Source organism: Eutrigla gurnardus, assembly GCF_963514095.1.
Source record: "Eutrigla gurnardus genome assembly, chromosome: 17".
Lineage (NCBI taxonomy): Eukaryota > Metazoa > Chordata > Actinopteri > Perciformes > Triglidae > Eutrigla > Eutrigla gurnardus.
This window is the reverse complement of record NC_139928.1, coordinates 9,059,344-9,079,486: the sequence shown is the minus strand read 5'-3', so window position 1 is coordinate 9,079,486 and position 20,143 is coordinate 9,059,344. Positions and strand designations below refer to the sequence as shown.

At 42.7% G+C, this 20,143-nt stretch overlaps 1 protein-coding gene across 20 annotated transcripts in view; it reads left to right on the top strand.

Moving 5' to 3' along the window:
• The window catches only part of adgrb2 (adhesion G protein-coupled receptor B2), a 195,125-nt gene that overhangs the window by 112,891 nt on the left and 62,091 nt on the right, over positions 1-20,143 (top strand). For all 20 annotated transcript variants that reach the window (XR_014598645.1, XR_014598646.1, XM_084032104.1 and 17 more), the window contains 9 exons: positions 981-1,082; positions 2,400-2,506; positions 3,532-3,726; positions 4,309-4,377; positions 4,914-5,022; positions 5,384-5,530; positions 9,739-9,832; positions 10,779-10,881; positions 15,566-15,609. Coding sequence is in view for 18 of the 20 variants with exons in the window: in XM_084032104.1 (XP_083888230.1) it covers positions 981-1,082; positions 2,400-2,506; positions 3,532-3,726; positions 4,309-4,377; positions 4,914-5,022; positions 5,384-5,530; positions 9,739-9,832; positions 10,779-10,881; positions 15,566-15,609 (970 nt within the window). In the remaining 2 variants the exon portion in view is untranslated. The remainder of the gene's footprint in view (positions 1-980; positions 1,083-2,399; positions 2,507-3,531; positions 3,727-4,308; positions 4,378-4,913; positions 5,023-5,383; positions 5,531-9,738; positions 9,833-10,778; positions 10,882-15,565; positions 15,610-20,143) is intronic.

Sequence of the window (20,143 nt, the reverse complement as noted above, 5' to 3'; positions counted from 1 at the left end):
GCTCTTCTCATCTTTGTCTCTTGTCTGTCTTCCTGTCAATTCAAATACCCATCCATCTCTACCTCCTTATTGATTTTGCACGTCTGCGCCTTGCGTTGCTTTTCCTTTCATCCTCTCTGTTAATCTGAGAGATACTCCATTTCTCCCTATCTTTTTGCTTTTGACGTTGTTTTTTTATATATTTTTATCGCGCTTGTTTTTCTGACGCTTGCTCTCACTTTTAATAAGCATGCCTTTTTTTGACTGAAGCTGTGTGTGTGTGTGTGTGTGTGTGTGTGTGTGTGTGTGTGTGTGTGTGTGTGTGTGTGTGTGTGTGTGTGTGTGTGTGTGTGTGTGTGTGTGTGTGTGTGTGTGTGAAAGCCCGAATCCCATATGTGTACGTGCTTGTTTGGAGCCCTGACAGACTACAAATGATAAACTTGTGAGTGCAGCCTCCTCCGTGACCCCTTTGTTTTGCGTTGCTCCCAAGCGACTTTTACACAAGACGAGGATCTTGTCTGTTGGCATTTCGGGGGAACATCATATCATGTTTTCTCTTCTTTTCCTCCAGCCTCTCTTGCTCTTTCTCACTCTCCGCTCTCCATCCCTCTTCATCCCTCTTCATCTCTCTGCATCGCCTTTTCCAATACGCGTCTGCCCCCTTGGAATATCTTCAGAGCGCTCTCTCCCCCGTTTTTTCATCAGGGTTATGAAAGAGAGGGAGGGGGGGGGGGAAACATGAATAAAGAGAGGGGGTAAGATGAAGAGGGAATGTGACACTGACAAAGAGCACTGAGCAATGTACAAGGGAATACGATTGGGAGCTGCTGCAGAAGAACATTGATTTGAATGTTATTTTGTGCTTCTCTGTCACCCCTTCTTCCCCGATGCTATGCATGTGTCTGTGGGAGTGTATGCTTGGTGAGTCCCCCCCCCCCCCTTGTGCCTGCTACACTGTGCTTCATTTAACTTTGCTACGTATTTCTCCCCCACCTCTACAGCGCCACATGAGATATGTAAAGAAGAGCACCTTCTCGCTATGTCGTGGAAGAGAGCCTCAGCTGGAGAAACGGTCTACAACAAGTGTCCAACTAACGCCACTGGTCAGTCGATAATATATGAATTAGCCAAAATATTCTAGTTGTTAGCATTTTTTCTTTTTTCAATCACTGCTGGTGTGAATTTGTGGTTGTGTTTGGCCTGGAGTCTTCAGTATACATCATATTATCAGAACAGTTATTCAAGCAACAAACACAATAATGTAATGCTTCTAATGTTCGTCTGACATATCAGAAATAAACTGCAACAGCAGCACAGCAAACATACCATTAGCATCAAAGAAACATCAGGATACAGTTATATAATCAGGGTATCCTAAATTACCCTGCTGTCTGTGTTTAAAAGTGAGATGTGCTCCTCTGGAACAAATAGTCAGATTAATTTGAATTTACATTAGTCATCCATGTTGTCCATTAGTATTTCTACTTTTAGCTTTGAGTCATTGTAACATGTCCAACTCGTGCATGATCCAGCAATGGACCCTTATTATTACAGAAGACATGCTTGAACGTAGTCGATGAGTTCCTCAAGCAGCTGGCTGCCGTATCTGTGCATTTAAATTTCCAAAAGCAGAAACGCGAACAACCCCCTAAAACCCCTTGATTTCTTTCAGAAATGTTCTTCTTTTGAATTGAAGCTAAGAGCAGAGAGATGCCTGTAATATACCCATATTTTCTCCGTCTTTTAAACTATGTTGTTGGCTCTGACATCAAAACAGGCCTCCACGAATCAGGTAATCAGCTACCAGTAAAACATGATAGCTTTGAGAACATTAAGGTAGATCAATGAACTAACTAAATTGAATCGACCATGAATCATTTCCGTTTATGTCACTCTCTGACTAAAAAAGCAGAGCAAGTACATATTTATTTTGCAAGGGAAAAGGTTTTGTCTTCGTTTGTTGGCAGCTTTCACAAGTTTTTTAAGCTGCCAGCCACACAACAACGTGGTTGTAATTAGCCTCAACAACATTTTACTCCCAGAAAAGGTGGAATCACAAAAGTGACCTTTGTTTTTATTCTTCCATTAGTGGCACTATTTTAACATGTGCTGCAGCTTCCGTCAATTGAAATTCATTAAGCAGACTGCCTGTGTATTAACTCTGTACTCTTTGATTCAGAGTTCAAGCCATGTATTTATGTATTTTGACAGTAATTTATGTTTATATTTATTATGTCAATCTTAATTTCTCCATCATGCATATTGTACTTATTGTATAAGTAAGTTGACTGTGAATTGGTTTTCCTATACCAGCAATGTCTATGGGGCAACATATTAACAGCAACAGATGAATTGTTCTTTTTCTTTCAACATTTGATAAATGCCATGTAAAGTATCCCTCTCTTTCTCTCTCTGCCTAGGATCTGCTAGTCGTCGTTGCATGCTGGACAATAATGGAGTTGCTTTCTGGGGTCCTCCGAGCTTCGCCAGATGCGTCTCACTTGAATATAGATATTTACATTTAACTGTAAGTTCCCTTTTGATAAATAACTACTCAGAAACTCTTCAACAAGAAGACAAAAATATGTGAATATGCTACCATATTGCATCATTTCATTCACTAAGTTGCTGTCTATCCTAACTCACCTTCATCAAACTTGTCTCTCTCATAGGTTTTGTCTTTTTTTTCCTCAGTCATTTCTGAGTGAATTCTGCCCTTTTCACCTGCTGTACCTCTGTTCAACTTTAGACAAAAAGTTTACTCAAAATAGCCGAATGTTTTTACTGGGGGCTTGCCGGTATCTCTAATTAGCTTTTCCAGAGCTTTGCACTCGCACTTTATCAATTAATGAACATGGCTAATGAATGTGTTCATCAGCGAGACTGTTTTCTTGCTTTGTGAACTTCAACCTCTCTCATCTCCCTGATGATGGCAGAAAGAGATGGGGGTCAGGGATTGTGCATGACGAACCTGATTGCACCGTTAGCTTCTGTTGCAACCTTTCATTAACACCAGGATTCAATAATTAATTCTCTGTGATTGCTGTTATCTTCTGTTCTTCCAGGCACTCTCTCTCTCTCTCTCTCTCTCTCTCTCTCTCTCTCTCTCTCTCTCTCTCTCTCTCCCTCCCTCCCTCTCCCTCTCTCTCCCTCTGCATTTCACATACACACACAGTCTTGCATTCTGTATCTTTGACTCTGAAGCCATGACATCCACTTTCTGCCTGAGAGTGCTTCTAGGTCTCTTTTTGTTCACCTATTTTAAGCACAAAAATCCAACCTTGTACCCACTGTGTATCTAGTCCTTGCTTGAAACACCCACTCTGCTCCCATCCCAAACATTCCTATGATTTCTTAGGACAAAAAAAAAAAAACATGATCTTTGGTCTTTATTTCTGACATTTTTACCAGCAACTTATTTTGAATAGGAACATGTGCTGTCAACACAGTAAGTGCCGATGGGCATGCATTGAAAAAAAGCATCCTGGCTGTTACAATTAGCGGTGAAACAATCAACTTTTGTCAATATCTGTCTCTCTCTGTGCATTGTAGTTACGAGAGCATCTCGCGAAGGGTCAGAGGACCCTGGCCGGGGAGGGCATGTCTCAGATCGTAAGGAGTCTCCTGGAGCTCTTGCAGAGGAGGAGCTACTACAGTGGTGACCTTCTCTTTTCCACGGAGATCCTGCGAAATGTGACGGACACCTTCAAAAGAGCAACCTACATCCCAGCTCCCGACGACGTGCAGGTAAACAAAGCCACTGAGACCCCTCGGGTCACGAACGCGGGGTCAAAGGCACACTCTACACACAGGTACACTTTCAACACCGCCACAATGCAGGAGCTCCACGTTCTACAGTACTGCACAGGGTGTGCATAATAATGAACTACAGCTACACAGTTGCTGTAGCCTCAAACAGTATTTTCAAGCACTTTTCACTGCCTGTAAGAGAGCAAAATACTCCTGTCTCAGTCAGTCATTTGACATCCGTTATATTTCACAATACGTTAAATATCTCAGAATGCAAGTGAAAAGGACAGGATTCCTTCTAGTTCTACATTGGTATTCTTCTATGTATCTGTTGCTCTACATGTGTGCAAATGTTTGCTCTTTTACGTTGTACAAAATGCCTACAGGGGACTACTGTGCTAGACTTGACAGAGAAAAACTACAGTACTGCTACAGTACTAATGTTTGGTGGGTACAGATTAGCTCAACAACAGGGGAACACGGCTGAGACTTTGTTTGCAGATGCAAGGCATGCAAACAAAGTGAGATCCCAAAACATTTTGCCCTGCTGCATTAACAACGTCTCCATCTTGTGTCTAGAAATTCTTCCAGGTAATCAGCCTCATGTTGGACATGGAAAATCTAGAGAGATGGGAGGACGCCCACCAGGTAAGGCCTTCTGTGTGTGTGTGTGTTCCTCTATGTGTGCCTCTAAACACCTCGTCACCATAAACAGTGGCCACCTACTACTGTACCAACTTTCCTAAATGTGTGTGGTTATTAAGTACTTTTACTTTAATTTGTGTGCAAATGTGGGTGTGACCACATCCCAGATTAAACTTTCGTTAGAGTCATAAAAACACACCTGTTCACTATAAATTTGTGAAAAAATGCATTGGCTACCTGTTTATTATGCAGGGTGTGCACATTTGTGTGTTTTTTTGTTTGTTTGTTTGTGACCCAGCTTGACGCCCTTGAATCGAGGTGTGTTTACATGCCATCTGGACACAATAAACAAGCATCCAAATATGATAATGTACCCCACGTGGTTACAATTTGCCCCCCCGAAACACAGATTCCAGAAAATGAAATGAATATTAATGTGCAGTGGATGAGACATGTCTCACAGGAAGTTTGTGATAGCCTATAATTATGATGACGGCGTGCTTAATGCTCACCTATCTTTATCATCCCTTCATGCACAGGTCGCTCCCGGTGCTGCTTTGCTGATGAGGATATTAGAAGATTTCATTCACCTCATTGGAGAAGCCCAGAAGCCTTTCCAGAGTTTCCTGGTGGTTACCAACAACCTCAGTAAGTGTCACACAATGCTGCCACATGACGAGACCTGACAGAGACGGATACAAGACTATTTCACACCAATAGCAAGGGGTATAGACATTCACTTATGTGGATATTTTATGGGATTTATGTAAGAATTTGGGTGTCTTTTTTATCCTCGGTAAAGTCCATCTAAGATCTTGTCATATCAAAACGAATTCCAAATTATCCATTTTAACTTGTACTTTTATAGGTATAAGTGCAATCTCCAAAAAAATGTTTCTCAAGATGAACACTAAACATTACTCAACGTGACTGCTGCTTTCATAGTTTTTCATCTTTAGCGTTCTTAGGTTGAGCACTGCGGTGACTGTGTGATACCTTGTTTGTACAGTGATAACCATCCAGCGAGAGCCGGTGTCAGCGGTTTCCAGCGATATCAACTTCCCCATGAAGGGCCGGAGAGGGATGAAGGACTGGGCCAGGACAGCGGAGGACAAGCTCTATGTCCCTAAAGAGGTTTTCACCAGCCCGAATGAAGGTAGGAAAACAAGGGAGTCTCTCCGAAAGGCTTTTTGGTGCCGATCTGTACCGCACAGTCTGGGAAATCCAATGCACTATACATAAAACACCGGGTTTAGAACAGACATACCTCACCATTAGCCTCAAATCCACTCTGATGATGGAATTTTTAAAGCAACAGTCTGTCCTAAGCAGCTCGTAGCTGTGATTTAGAGGAGTTGTCATCCTCACTCTCAGGCTTGAGTCTCATATGAAAGCTTTTATCACCCCACTCAGCCCTCGCTCCAGCCAAGGTCAGACCCAAACGTTATCCCAGTGTGAATTCCCACACTCAGAGACGTGCCTCATGGAGGCAAATAGAAGGCTTTTCAAGGAAGTTGAAGGGTAATGCTGAGACGAGTTTGGCCTGCAACAAGGCCCTGAGGGCTTCTCAAGGAGATGCAGGTCTTTCATCTGTGAAGAAGTGTGTCACATCCCCGAGTATCAAGTGCACATATGTTTTTTTTTTTTAACCATGCCTCTTCGTTTTAGCAAAAGATGGAAGCTATCCTCTGTCCGTCTCAAGTGCTGTGAATTTCTTTCCATGCGGTTTCGAGCAAAGTATCATCCAAACATACATGAAACAGTGGAGAAGAGTGTAAAGAGGAAGAAGACGCAAGGAAGCTAAAGTTGATGAGCGGAGAAAAGGGGACTCAAGGGTGTGAAGAAAGTGGTTTGTATTAGATAAGAGAGTCGCTGTGGCAGATGAGTGATCTGCGACCGACGAAGGCGAAGGTCAAATCCCGCTGGAAATTACACTGGAAGACATCTTGTCTGGCACCCCGCCCCTTGCCAGAATTAAAGTTCAGAGGGGCAGCACGCCGAGAGACCAGAACTGTCTTTGACCTCTGACTCGCTCTGATGACAGACTCTCTTTGAATGGCGTTTAGGACATTGTGTGAGCTCACCCCTGCGCACCTCACCTCAAGTCACCCACTCTCTGTCTCTTTAGTATGCACAATGTAATATCCTCACATCGAGCTCATCTTCCATCTAACCATCCGTCTTGCTTTTATGTAGCATAACCGGTTTATGAGTTGCCGGTGAGTTGTTTCGTTAGTTTTTTTTTTTTCTTCCAGATTTTTATGGAACAACACATTCAAATATCTCAGAGGATGAATGTTCGTCTGCAGCCGGAGACAAAGGGGTCTACAAAAGCTAGACCTTGTTTAATGGTGCTGCATTCAAATGTTTTCCTTTTTCTTATTCTCCATTCATCCTATCTTTCTGTTGTTGTTTTTATGTTTTTTTCCCCTCCATCTCAATTGTGTGAATTTTTTTAATCCCGTTAGTTTCTGGCCGGTGAATGTTTTGTCTCATGCGGTGCTTGTTTCAGAAATCAAAGTGACCGGCTGCATCACATTTTCCTCTTCCAGTTTCTCACATCATATTCAGCACATGCCATTTCCATTTTAGCGCCTGCTATTTGGCAAACTGTTTCATCCAAACGGCGTGTTGTTGTTGCGCCGTTATCAGTGCTCTTCGCCCCTGTGGGATCTCCGCCTCTTCCAATGGCAGCCCGTGAGTTGAGGTCTTCAGTTGATTACTACCAGTGTGATGGGTTCATTTACCCCATAATGAAAGCCTATCTCAGATGGACAGCTTAACTATGTTCATAAAGGCCCATTGGCACTGATGTGTGTGCACGTGTGCACGGTCGCACATACGCACAGCCAATTGATAGGTTCATGAATCGCTTCACTGGGCAGAGGCTGGGACTGTTCTTCACTGATTTTCGAAGTGACAAACTCCCTCTCTCCCTTTGCACTCTCTCTGTCTCTCTCACACAAAGACACACACACACACACATGCAGGACGACTCGCTTTGTCTTGCAGACATGCACACGAACACGGGCCAAACATACAAGCCGGCAATGCCTTCATATTTCAAACACACCCTTGCTGGTACATGCATGCGTTTACGCTCTGTTACCTTTGAAGTATTACTCGAGCAAGAACATAAACCACACGAGCGCTGCTCTCTTATATTGTGTAAAAATGTGCAGTTTTAACTGTGAATTGTTGCAAAATATCACCAGTGAGGAATGTGTGGACTGCTGCTGAGGTAACAGTAGTTTATCTAATTGGAATTGTTTGACATGTTATGGAATAGGGCAATTTGTTATTTTTGACTGGAATGAGATGACAAAATTGATGCCACTCTCACTCCTTTGAATTGAGTACGGAGTTTTTGGTGAATAGTTTAGCTCAGCATAAATAACTGGATGCAGGGGCGGCTGGCCAAACAGCGAGCCGGGCTCCCTCAAAAGTTCAAAGATACCCCCACCAGTACATCTAACTAATGAGTAATTAACACGTAGCTCACTTACATCCATACACAGCAGAACTCTAGGCAATTTGCCAACCTCACAATGGCAAGACAAGACTCCAGGGAATCTGCAGCTTTTGTTATCCAGGAACTACTTATAACATATAAGTCACCATAAAACCACAACAACAACATAAACAACAGGTATATTTCCTATTTCTATTAGAATCAACAGCTTGACCAGTTTAGAATGACTTAACATCTAATTTAAAGACATTTGGTATTAAGTAATAAGATATATTAGATATTTTATTGCAAATAATAAAATCACTGACCCTATAAATTATAGTAATTACATTTTTTTCCGAGCTTGAGCCATTAACCTGTCAGTCTGTTCAACCAGGCGAGAATAACGGTGAAATGTTCTGGGATGTGTATAAAAGTAAAAAATTGAGAAGAAAAAAATGAACTTGCATCAAACGAGAGAGTTTTCAATCTACGATTGAAGCGACAAAAATGCATAATGAGATTCACAGCCGGTGACTGGCGGTTCCCCACTCTGCAACATTCAGCTGACCACCAAACGTTTAGATGTTCAGAGAGCGCAGCATGACGAAAAGGCTGTTCACAGGAAATTAGAGTTTTCTGATCAAGGACTTTTGTGGTATTAATCATCATCTTGCTTTTGAGTGCCACCCCATCACACACAGATTTACCATTTACCCACAATTCACTGACTTTCTCATTTGCATGCCTATGCAGACACTGTCCAATTAGGATCCATCACTCTCACAGGCTTTCTCGTGCTGACTTTGATCTGTTTTTTGCCTCCTCACAGTCTCACAATTGCTTTTTTTCTCCTCACTGTTGAGATCTTTTTGTCGCTTCTGCCTTTGCTCCTCGTCTGTCTTGCACAGCTATCTCTCTTCCCGAGTATTACCTCTTCAGCAGGCAGACAGATTTGGGATGAGTCACCCAGTACGTCTGATAGCATCAGCCCCCTCTGTCTTCTCCTCTCTCGCTCTCTGTGCCGATGCTCCTCCGTCGCATCTCTCTGCCTGAAAGGGCAAATGAGGGAGTGGCGTCTCTCAAGATGAACTCTTCCCCTTTTACTTTCCCTCTTCCTCCTTTTACCTCTTTCACTCGAGACAAAGTGACATTTATAGAGGGACACTACATCTCCTTGGGAGCCCCTGCTCTTTTTGGTGAAAGAACACCAAAAGGAGTGGCGAAAGGCAACGGGGCTGTAAAGAAGTTGTGGAAAAGTTGAAAAGTGAAGAATGGCAACATCAATGGAGGAGGATGACAGAGGCGTGTAGTGAGGAGAAAATAGAAAAAGAGGATTTGAGAAGAGGGAATAAGAAAGAACATTGGAAAGACAGACATTGTCCAATGATGATGTGGACACTCTGACTTTGAGTGTGAAGCTACAATGAACATTTTTGTTATTTTGTCAACAGAGCATTGTGTCAGCGACGGCTCAAGAGTAAATGTAAATCAAGCTGAAATTGCAGGTTAATGAGAGCAACTATGGGATGTGTTTGTATTTTGTTTATTCATGTCAAATTGCATAGTTCTGAGCTCAGGTCATCTCAGATCAATCAGAAATGCCAACACTCTACCGCCTTCTCAAATTAGCAGGTAATATTGTATGCGGTTTGTTTTTAAAATTTTAAATAAATATATTAAGCTCATTTTCAGGTTCATACTTGTATTTTGGGTTTCGAATGAAACCGTGAAATGGTCTATGTATGTAATTATGTTGTCTAAAAAAAGAACGTAGCAAGCAACCCATGTCCTTGCACAAGATAGCTAAATGCACTGATGGATACACAGGTTCATGTGTTTTTTTTATTATGATGTAAGTAAACCATGGTAACTATAGGGGCTGATCGGTGGCACATTTCCTTGTGTTTCAGAGACGGAGTCAGAGACGGAGTCAGAGTCTCCAATGTACTATGTCATTGGAGCCATCTTGTACAGGACATTGGGCGTCATCTTACCGGTGCCAAAGTGAGTAGCCTAATTATTCCTAATTATTCAAGCATTTTTCATCATCTCCTCCCTTCCCCGTCCTTTGGTTTACCTTCCTGCACTTCTATTCGCAATACTTTCTTTAACAACTTTTTATATTGCATGTTTTACTTTTTTCTATGCTTCCCTACCTTTCTATTTGCATGCCCTTTCTTCTGTAGCTTCATCTCTCTATCTAATTCCAACCTCCGATTCTACATCTATTTTCTCTCTCATAATGTCTCTATTGCTTCTCTCCACTCATTATGTCTGCCAAGTTATCAAACAAATGTGGTGGACCTCCAAAGAAAAGTAGATTTCCCTCAATTTTTTTCCCTTTTTGCATCGTCAATGTATTTTTGGAAGTGAATGGTGGGCTTGGAATTGGTACTGGCCTAATGGGTCCTGAAGCTTGTATAGAACTTGCTAAAATAGGAGATAGTAGGAATCAGGAGGTTGTCAAAAGGCCACTGTGATATGGTGTTTGTGATGGCCCTGGGCCATTTTATTCAGGTCAGTGCTCTTGATTTTGGATGAGCTGGATCTGTTAAAACCCTTTTCTCCCTGTAGCTCTGCTGAATGCTAATAGGTCCAGAGTTCCAATTTTTCTTAGGCACTGGGCCTGGCTTACTCCCCTTCTCATTAGTTTGTTATTTCTCTGTTTGTCTTTATTTTTATTCATGGAATATTTTTTGCAAACACATTCAAAACCATCAGAAGCATGGCAGGGCTGGGTGTACATGTCTGCTTCTGAGTGGATTTGGATGTATGCGTGTTTGTTGTTATGACAAACAGCATAAGCAACTCCGGAGCAGTTTATTTATTTATTTTTTGTTGTCTTGTCGTTCAAATTCAGAGAAACTGTTCAAGCCAAACTCTGAATGTACAACACAGCTCTTGAGAAAAAATAACATGCCTTTGTGTGTGACTGTGCGTATCTTTGCAGCCCCCCTGCGGTGATCAACTCCAAGATCCTGACAGTGACAATACGGCCGGAACCGCAGCCCAGCAAGCCCATGGTGGTGGTGGAGCTGTCACCACTTTTTAATGTAAGTTTGTCTTGTTTTCTTTCTTTTCATTTTCCACAGCCAAAGGAGCTGTTTTTAAGCAGATACAAAACAGTGGCTAGTCATCAGTCTAGTGGAGATCTAGATGCTTTTTTAAGATGGTGTTATGTGAGAGCGGAGAGCTTTCATTTACATCATCTAAACTTTGCCGACCAGATCACTGTGTAACCTCTAACCACCAGAAAACCACTTACTTTCTCAGTAACATCAAAGTGTAAATACAACAAAAATTGTAATCCCATAAGGCACTTTTCCAATGCAAAAATTTGCATTTTTTTCATTATATACATGTATATTAAGCAAGCTTTTTGCCCTAAAAAATAAGTTTGTTCAAGGCTTTAAAGGATTCCTTTCCCCCCCAGCTGACTCGTGTTTCCTGAGGTCTGATGAAAGAGAAAGTGCTGCATGCTGTAAAGCGCCATAGTGCTCATTGAATCGCTTGAATAAATGCAGACCTTTGTGACTTCCTTACATCCCAGTGTCTCCTGGTGCCTATTTGGTTTATATTACAGTGGAGTGTGTTATTATAAACGACTCGTGAGGTGTCTTCAGCGAAAAAGGACTAAGTGCAAGTTTAATGAGAGGCGCTCTTCACGACCTCAATAAGATGTGGGTTTCATTAGCCATTCTTCTGTGCAAAGGTGGGCGCAGTTTTGAAAATAATGCTGAATATTTAATGGTTCCATCAACAAACACACACACGCACACACACACACACACACACACACACACGTATATATGTAGTAAAAATGTTTCAATGAGATTCATTTCTTGTCAACTCAACCATGACCTCAGAAATGATTGCAGTGTCTCATGATGAAGGCGTTTTTATTCTTTCCCCATCCCCCGCCACTCCAACTCCCTGCTTTAAACCACGGATTCAATACTTAATTGTGATATTTCCTTTATGAGCCTCCATCTTTCATCTGCCTATTATTCTGCTTTACAACACATTTGGCAGAGCAGAGGTACTGCAGGTCGCACACCCTCTGTCTGGAGGATTATGTCTTAATGCTGATCCAAGCATGCTGCTCTGGACTACTTACCAGAGGAACACCTACATATGCCGAGTATTTAGCAATATACTTCTCTAGATTTTGAATTAGTTAGAACAAATGAAGAGTGAAAATAGATGCAGCACAGGCTGGGATATTCTGACTAGCAATCCCTTTGTTTGGGTCAAGCACCATACAAGTCTCTATATTTCCCATAAAGCACCTGCATAGTGTCTTTCTCTTGAGCCTTCCTGCCTGGTAAAATACCACGTCTGTTCAACTCCATGTCCCCATTTTAAATCACAGGCTATAAAAAAACGTTATGTTTCAAGTCTAGGGAAGAAGTTCAACTACAGCATAGCCACCCTGGAGAGGAATAATTGACTAAAGTGATGTTGAAAATTAATTAATGCTACATTTGAAAATTAATATGTCTCTGCCATATAACAAAATGAAATGACATTGCAGAGGACAAGTGATTAGCATATTAATAATATTCAATTGGTTTCATTTGAAATACAACCAGTGCTCATATGCATAATTGCTTCTTAAAATTAATTAAGGTTTTAGTAGCTTTTAAAAGCAAAATAAAAAACAAAACAAAACAAAAAATGTTGTAATAACGAAAATAGTTTATATTTGTGTATAGCACTCAGGCACAATATTATTTAAGCAGGTTTTTTTTTCCACATGCAAATATACATATTAGATTTCTTGAGGGGACTGAACTGTGTACTTAGCCAGCAGCTGGTTAGCTTAGCTATGCATATACAGCTATACTGTATGCAAACAGTTAGCTTGCTGGCTTTGGAGGTGCTTACCAACCAGAACTTGCTGCTAGCTACCTAGCTGCTCTAACTATTTCTCCACATTTGTAGTCTTTATGAACACCTCAGATAACCAGCTGCTGGCTGTACATTTTTATTTAATGGATGGATATGGAAGCTATCAGTCTTAGAGGCTTCCATATTACTTAGATATAACCAAACTATACTGCAAAAAGAAAGCACAACTACCTTCATTACATTCAGTGCAACCACTGTATATGATCTTTTGCTTCAAAGAGGGTGTTAACTTATGTTGATCCATCGATCGGCTTGACCTGAACTTCATAAAGCAGAAAAATTCTGAACCAGTGAAGGCAAGAAAGCGAAAGGGAGAGCAGAGTCCCATGTCATGGCTTTCAGCTGCAGTGCTGTCGCTGTCGACCTTGGCCGTTGTAGATATACCCGGCTACAGAAGCAGTGCCGGGACAGCAGGTGCCCCAGGCTTCGCTCTCAAAGAGGGGTGTACCGTCTCTGTGCATGGTTATGTCTTCACTGAGAAGACATCTGCCCTAGACTCCCCTGTTGTCAAAGTGTCACAAAGTGTGTGTGTGTTTGCGCCTTTAAATGTGAAAGCTCTCTGTCCTAACAGTCTTTCCTCTTCATTTGTAAAAGGCAGTTCTGGTTAGGTTTCTAAACATCAGCCATGAGCCTCTCTGGTAATTCAATGTAATCGAGTTTACTTTCATCAGTCAAAAAGCATCAGCCATGTTACTCCATTTCATTATCTGCATCCATAATCTCTGATATGAAGTAGAATGCTTTAAAGATTCCCAGAACCAGCGCGGCCTGTTACAGTAACACAATTCAGTCTCATTTGCTTACCATATTCAGCCAAAACACATTTCATAGCCAAATGGCTGCCGCGTGTGGTTGTGAATACCTTGAAGAAAATGTCGGCTCCTTTTCAGAGAGTTGGACAGCTGTTAATGTAGACGCCATTATTACCATCCATAAATGCAGCTGTAAGAATCAGACGCCCGTCACTCCCTTTTGAGAGGCACCGGTCGACGCTGTCATTATGCAACATATCGGCGCTAAAGAGGAGGCAGACATCGTGGGAGTATGTAGGATGTCACTCCCGCCGCAGCGCATGATCGGGCATGATGCATGTTGATTGATAGTTGAATGTTAACGGAGCCTGCCACGCTAATGCACACCTAGGGACCGCCAACATCTGTGGCCGCGGCGGACCGCGTGCGAGGCAGAACAAAGCGCTGTCATCTATCAATCCCTGTCGCCTAGCCTGTGATCCCATGTACATAAACCTTGCATCATCCCGTCCTCTCAAGTCCAGCCATGCAGAGACCCCAGGATTCAGTGATTCATGGAAGATCAGTTAGGAACTATTCAGAGAAAGTGGGGTGACCTTGCCTTAAGAGAAATAAATCCCCCCTTGTGCAGACTTGTGCATTGCCTCCTTCTCTACCTCATTGCTTATTTGAAACACTGTTGAAATTTAGAAAGCTTTCAGGTGCTCTTCACTTTAGAAGAGATAATTCCTTAAATGTTTTCTTTGACTGTCTACTTACAGTGGGCATCGTCTTTTTTTTTTAATACTGAACAGAACAGTGTGGCTGAGGATTTACTGCTATTATCTCCTTTACCATGAGGGGGAGCTCAAAGGCAAAGGGCTTAAAGCAGGACTCGGGGAGGACCGACAGTCTGGTAGAGAGAGGGATCCATTTTCCTCTGCATCCGTGGAAGAGTGGCATCTCAATTGTGTGTATCTGATTTCGTTATAGATCGGGAGGATCAGTCTTACTCTAAAGGACAGGGAAAGTGAATTGGTCGGCTGCTCTCTCACACTGTACTTGTGCTGCTGTGAGACTTTAAAAGCCGTTGATTTAGGAATGAACGTGAGAACAGAATCTTGGATCCAGAGCAGACACCCCCAAAAAAATTTCACCTAAAACCAATCACAATCCAATGCCTACCAAATGAGGCGTGCAGGTTGAAAGGGCACAGGCGATTTATTTAAAAGCAATCAATGCCGGAGATCACTGAGGATCGCCAGTGGAACCAGTTGTGATGAGTCAGTTAAAGATATTGATCGTATGATTGATTCACTGATTGAGTCATAGGGAGTCTTCCTTCTCCACCACGTGTGACTGAGCTTTGATTACTAGATGATTCACCTGCCCCTCGACCCCCAACGATTGGTTTTGGGCTCCAGCGAGCTGATGGATTAAGAGTGAACTGGATAGCAAATCATCAGCGTTCAGACGGCCGCGAGACGCCCTGTGACTTACTTTTTGTGGCTTTAAAATGTTTGTAATCACCTCCTTGAATATGGATGAGGATGTTTAAAGATGCAGAATTTATTAAGCACTTGATTTGACTTAAGTGAGCTTTTTCACACTCTGAAAGGGCCCGTTCTTCACAATAAGTGTGTGTTACACCTAAGTACATTTTACAGCTCCATAGTTGTTTACTGTTACTTTAGTACTTCTCACTGCATTTGTACTCAAGTACATTGAATGCCTTTTCACTCTTGGATGTTTATGACCCCAACATGCTGTGTATTATTGTCCATGAAATGACTTCTTTTTTGTCTCTCAATTCAGTGCTCACACACCACCTCTCTTTTTGCAGCAGCAGCAGCATCTATTTGCTGCTCCGTCCCCTGACAATGACTCGTTTTCCATCTCTCCCTCCCACCCTCTCTCTCAATCCATCTCTTTCATTGTCTTTACCTCTCTCCATCGCCCATGCAGCATCACTCTCCCTCTCATCTGGCAACGAGCTATTCTGTCTTCGCTCTGCCTCCATCTCTCACTCATCCTCTCGACTGACAATAACAGCTTATCTTTCTCTCTTCCCCCACCCCCCCTCTGTATCTTGCAGGGTACATCAGATCCACAGTGCGTTGTCTGGGACTACGGCAACCCGTAAGTTACTCTAAATGTTGTGTCCATGTGAGAGTGTGCAGTAAAGCATGTCTGTCAGTGTGTGTGTGTGTGTGTGTGTGTGTATGTGTGTGTTGATGTGTATCTCATGTGTGCTCATGCCCAGTCAGATTAATTTCATTAATGAACTGAAAGCAGTCTAATGAAGTTCCCTCTGTTCGTGTTAATTAAATTACTCAATAAAAACAAATAACATTTTCTCTGACGATCCCTAAGCAATGCTATTTTTTTTTCTCGATGTTTAACTTTACTCACACTATGTGAGACGTTTAATTCCCTATTCTGAACTGTGGACATTTAGCTTAACCTGAACAAACCCGTTTTTCTGCCACCGGTAAACTGAAAGCCTTCTGTTTGTCCTGATGGGTTTTACTCCCATTTGTCTATGCAGGCCACTGACTTTGTGACATTGATGTATGTGGATTATGTAGTGAACTGCATAATGTAAACCAGCACAATTGATCGTGCCGTTCTAACCATTAACCCACATAGTGATTGTTTGTTTTGTCAATAACAAAGTCAAACTTGTTCAGGACCATTAATCCAGGGTTTGCTACTGTACCAGGTCATGGGCTTATTGCAATTTCACCTGGAGTACGCCGCGGTGGGGAAGGTCGAGGCAGAGATATGAAGCACTGCATGTGTTAGGTTAAGGAACAACAACACATCTGGTCACACACTTAAAATCAGCATATCTTTTCTTTCTTACTTATGGAACGATAAGCAGGTCATTTGAGTGACCTCAAAAATGTTACCTTGTGAGGATATTTTTGGGAGGTTTCGCAGTTAGGTCCAACAAAAGTTTTGTCTTACTCGCTTGTTATGAAGCTTTTGAGTGCCTCACATGGTCTTGATCTCTAGATGTAGCTTGCACAATGTTGTCTGTTTTTATTCCGAGCACTTTTAAGACTCCATGACAACAGTTGTGAGAAAGTGGGGCAGGGATTGATTTTTCAAGTGTTTTTGTTGATTAAGTATGCCATCCAGGTGGCATTACTTTTCCTCCAGATTGCATTTGCTAAAAGAGATTAGTTGTATACGAACATCATTTTCAAGAGGCCAGATTTGACGGATGAATCTTCGACGGAGCAAATGGCTTTTATTTAAGAATTTAATTTGTCATCACAATCGGCCTTCCTATCTGCTGTGACAACAAGACGGATGACATAAAAATTCCGGTCAGCTCGGCTTCCCCCCCTCGAGATCACATTATAGTTTAGCCTGTTCCAGTGGAGTACTCTCCAGTGACCGAAGCACACAATGGGACCGCGGGTTCACAGGAGAGTATTCAACATTTTTTGTCAACTACCCTCTCCATCGAGGTAGGAGAGGAACAAAGCTCGGCAAAGTCAATTAACTAGCCGGCAGATTACAGCTGCAATCAAATTAAATTCACAGACGTTACGAAGGCAGACACCCAAACGGAATATAAAGTGGCACAGTGGCAGGCGATGTCTATCAACCAAACATACTCAAACCGGGAGGAATGTGGAAGACGTCCAAGTGTGTTTGCCAGGGATAAGGTAATAGGTTTGCAGACACGCACAGTAGGTAGCACACACAGATGCTCCCCCCCCCCCCCCCCCACACACACACACACACACACCCGCTCACCAAGACCTACTTAATGTGACATACGCAGAAATGCAAGCAACGAAGCAACAATGTTCCAGTTATAATAACCGATTCTGTCTTAACCAGCCTGGAGCATCATTGAGTCTGTTTTTTCTGCTCATGTCAGGTATTCCTGCTCTCCTAACCTGACAAGGATATTCGTGGGCTCCATTGGCTGTTTACATTCATGTGCTAATGCACAGGTTTGACCGTGTCAGTGTAAACAGCCTTAGGTCATCACCGCATGCTGGTTTGGTGCAGGGACGCTGTTCAGAGAGGGTGTGACGCTTTGAAGCAAAGCAGACTGGTGCGTTTCGATTAGAATCTGAAGGTCACATATGGAATTTATCTCCCATAACCTCCGGACATCAAGAGTGCATATGCACATTGAAGAAGAAAAAGGACACCGATGTATAACATCTATATATACACGGACCGTACAGTGTTGGCGTTTCAATGATCTCTCGTCTATGCCGGACAGCAGATCTTGACTAGAGCCGGGCAGGACTGACTGTTGACACGGGCAGAGAACACGATGTACAAAGCAGCTTGTTTGCTGGGGGATCTCACTTCTCTCAACCTGGCTGTCTCTCTGACTGAGCCGTGGACTTTGAGGTTGAGCGCGAGGCGGACAAGAGGTGGAGAATGTATAGCGATGGAGGAGGAAGGGCAAACGCAGCAGCGGCTGAACCAGACAGCAGAAGAAAAAAGTTCCTCTCCGAGACGGGAGAATAACTTTCAATCTCTAACCTGTATACACATATACTATACTATATTTAGCGCACAGAGAAGCACCCACGTTCAAAGAAGCCAACTGCTTGTGTAAATGTCATAATGTACACATGGGTTATGTATACTAACTTGGAGATCAGAGGCTCAAATCTCTACTGTCATCCCACACAACTGTCTGCGTGTTGGTTTCTTTCAGCAGTAGTGGTCTAGAAATCAGCATTTAGTTTCAACGGTCCTCACCCGCTTTGCGCTCTCTCTCTCTCTCTCTCTCTCTCTCTCTCTCTCTCTCTCTCTCTCTCTCTCTCTCTCTCTCTCTCTCTCTCAGCTGGCTAAGTTGGCAAACAGTTTGCAGCACTCACAGTTCATCTCAGTATTTATGTGCGAGTGTTTATTTATTTATTTTGCCCCTAACAGTCCCATATGTCGGCACCATCTGCCCACCCAAATCTCTGCGCTCGCCGTCCCTCCCCGTCTCTCCCCCCACGTGAACGTCTCCTCAACCGACTGTCGTTCATTTTGCCCTGTCGACTTGAATAGGTGCTGTTATGTTGAGCCCACCTAAATGTTTTACGAGGTTTTAAATCGTTGTCCTCAGATTAGTGGAAGCAAAGCAGCGTAAGAGTCAAAAGGGACACATTTTCTTTGGGCATCATTTTGTCAGTGTCTCTGCCTTTTCATTGTTTCTGCCGTCTTTCACTGACTCACTGGTTTCCGTGGGAAATGATGATGTCCTGCTTCTCTGTGTCATGCGGCTGCTGACCTCGCCTCTGGCATCTCCATGCTTTGACCCTCACTCTGCCTCGGTATGGAATATCTGACTGAAGCCCCCAATGACACACACTCACTCACTCTATAGTGCAACATTTACGTATGTGTCTGGTGCATTATAGATTGGCTCTGACAGATTACACATGTGCCACACCAGGTGTGCTTTACTGATTCTATAGCTGCTGCTTTTCAACAACAAACTGCCCTTTTCTGTCATTTCTAAAATAAACATTGCACTACTCAGATACTTATTTATACATCATATTTCGTTTCAAATAAGCACAGAAGCAACATACACTCATATAAATGACAACGCTCAAATGCATAGGCGGTCCACTGAGCATTCTCAATTTCAGGCATGCTCAAATGACCCAGTAGTTAGAGAATGCACTGCAATATACACTTGATGGCTGGATGACAGTAAGCTTGTGGAGGGCTGAGGGTCACTTAATCCTATTTCTAATCCCCAGTGGTCTTCAGTATGATCGGGGATCAGTGGTTAAAGACCTGGACACCCCACCCTACCCCCCACTGCCCATCACTGCCATTGAGTAATAATGGCCTGGTGTGCAGCACAAGTCGCTCTAACATCCTCAATCTGACACGGTAGATTGAGCCTTGCTTTGGGCTCAGACTGATCTGGCACTTCTATCAGCTTTGGCACCAGCAGGTCTCAACCTTTAATGAAGTAAAAAGTCAAAGGCGTATTCTGCCACACTGCCAAACACTAGCTAAACACAAATCCGGCCAAAATAGAATCACGTTTATTTTACAAAAAAGTCACAGCGGCAAATTGTGACCTTCTATTAAACTTTTCTCTTTTCATTCTGGTGACAGCGTTATGGCTTCATACATCCCACCGCGTGCTCTGCTATGTAGCCTACGAGCATGACTTGTACATAAATGAAGAGGATGCAATACATAGTGTTTTTGTCCCTCTGGGATACTTAACATCCGTGTGTGTTATGCTAGTAGCAGCTAATGTATCCTGGACTCGAGCTTTGAGCCGAGATGAGGAGTGGGCTAAAGAGGCCCGTTAAACTCACAAACAGCAAACAGCTGCAAAGTAAAATGAATGTGAAGTGCAAGTGTAAAACCCATCTGATATGCTTGCTGTGTTGATGGGGGTGGAGGGGGGTTGTATTCATTCAATGAAAGATTACAGCAGTGGATGTTGCAGACCCATCCGCCAGAGATCTTTGCTCTTGTACTGAGTGCACTTTTCTAGTTGAGTATAGAAAATGGATGGAAGCTATATTGAGTGTTATCCCAGAGGAGACGGGCATACAGTTCAGCCTAAAAATAGAGGCAGCATGTACAAGATAACGCAGTGCCTATCACAAGTACATTATACAAGATCAACAGATGTGCTAAAATATTCATTTCTTCTCTCTTTTCAAAA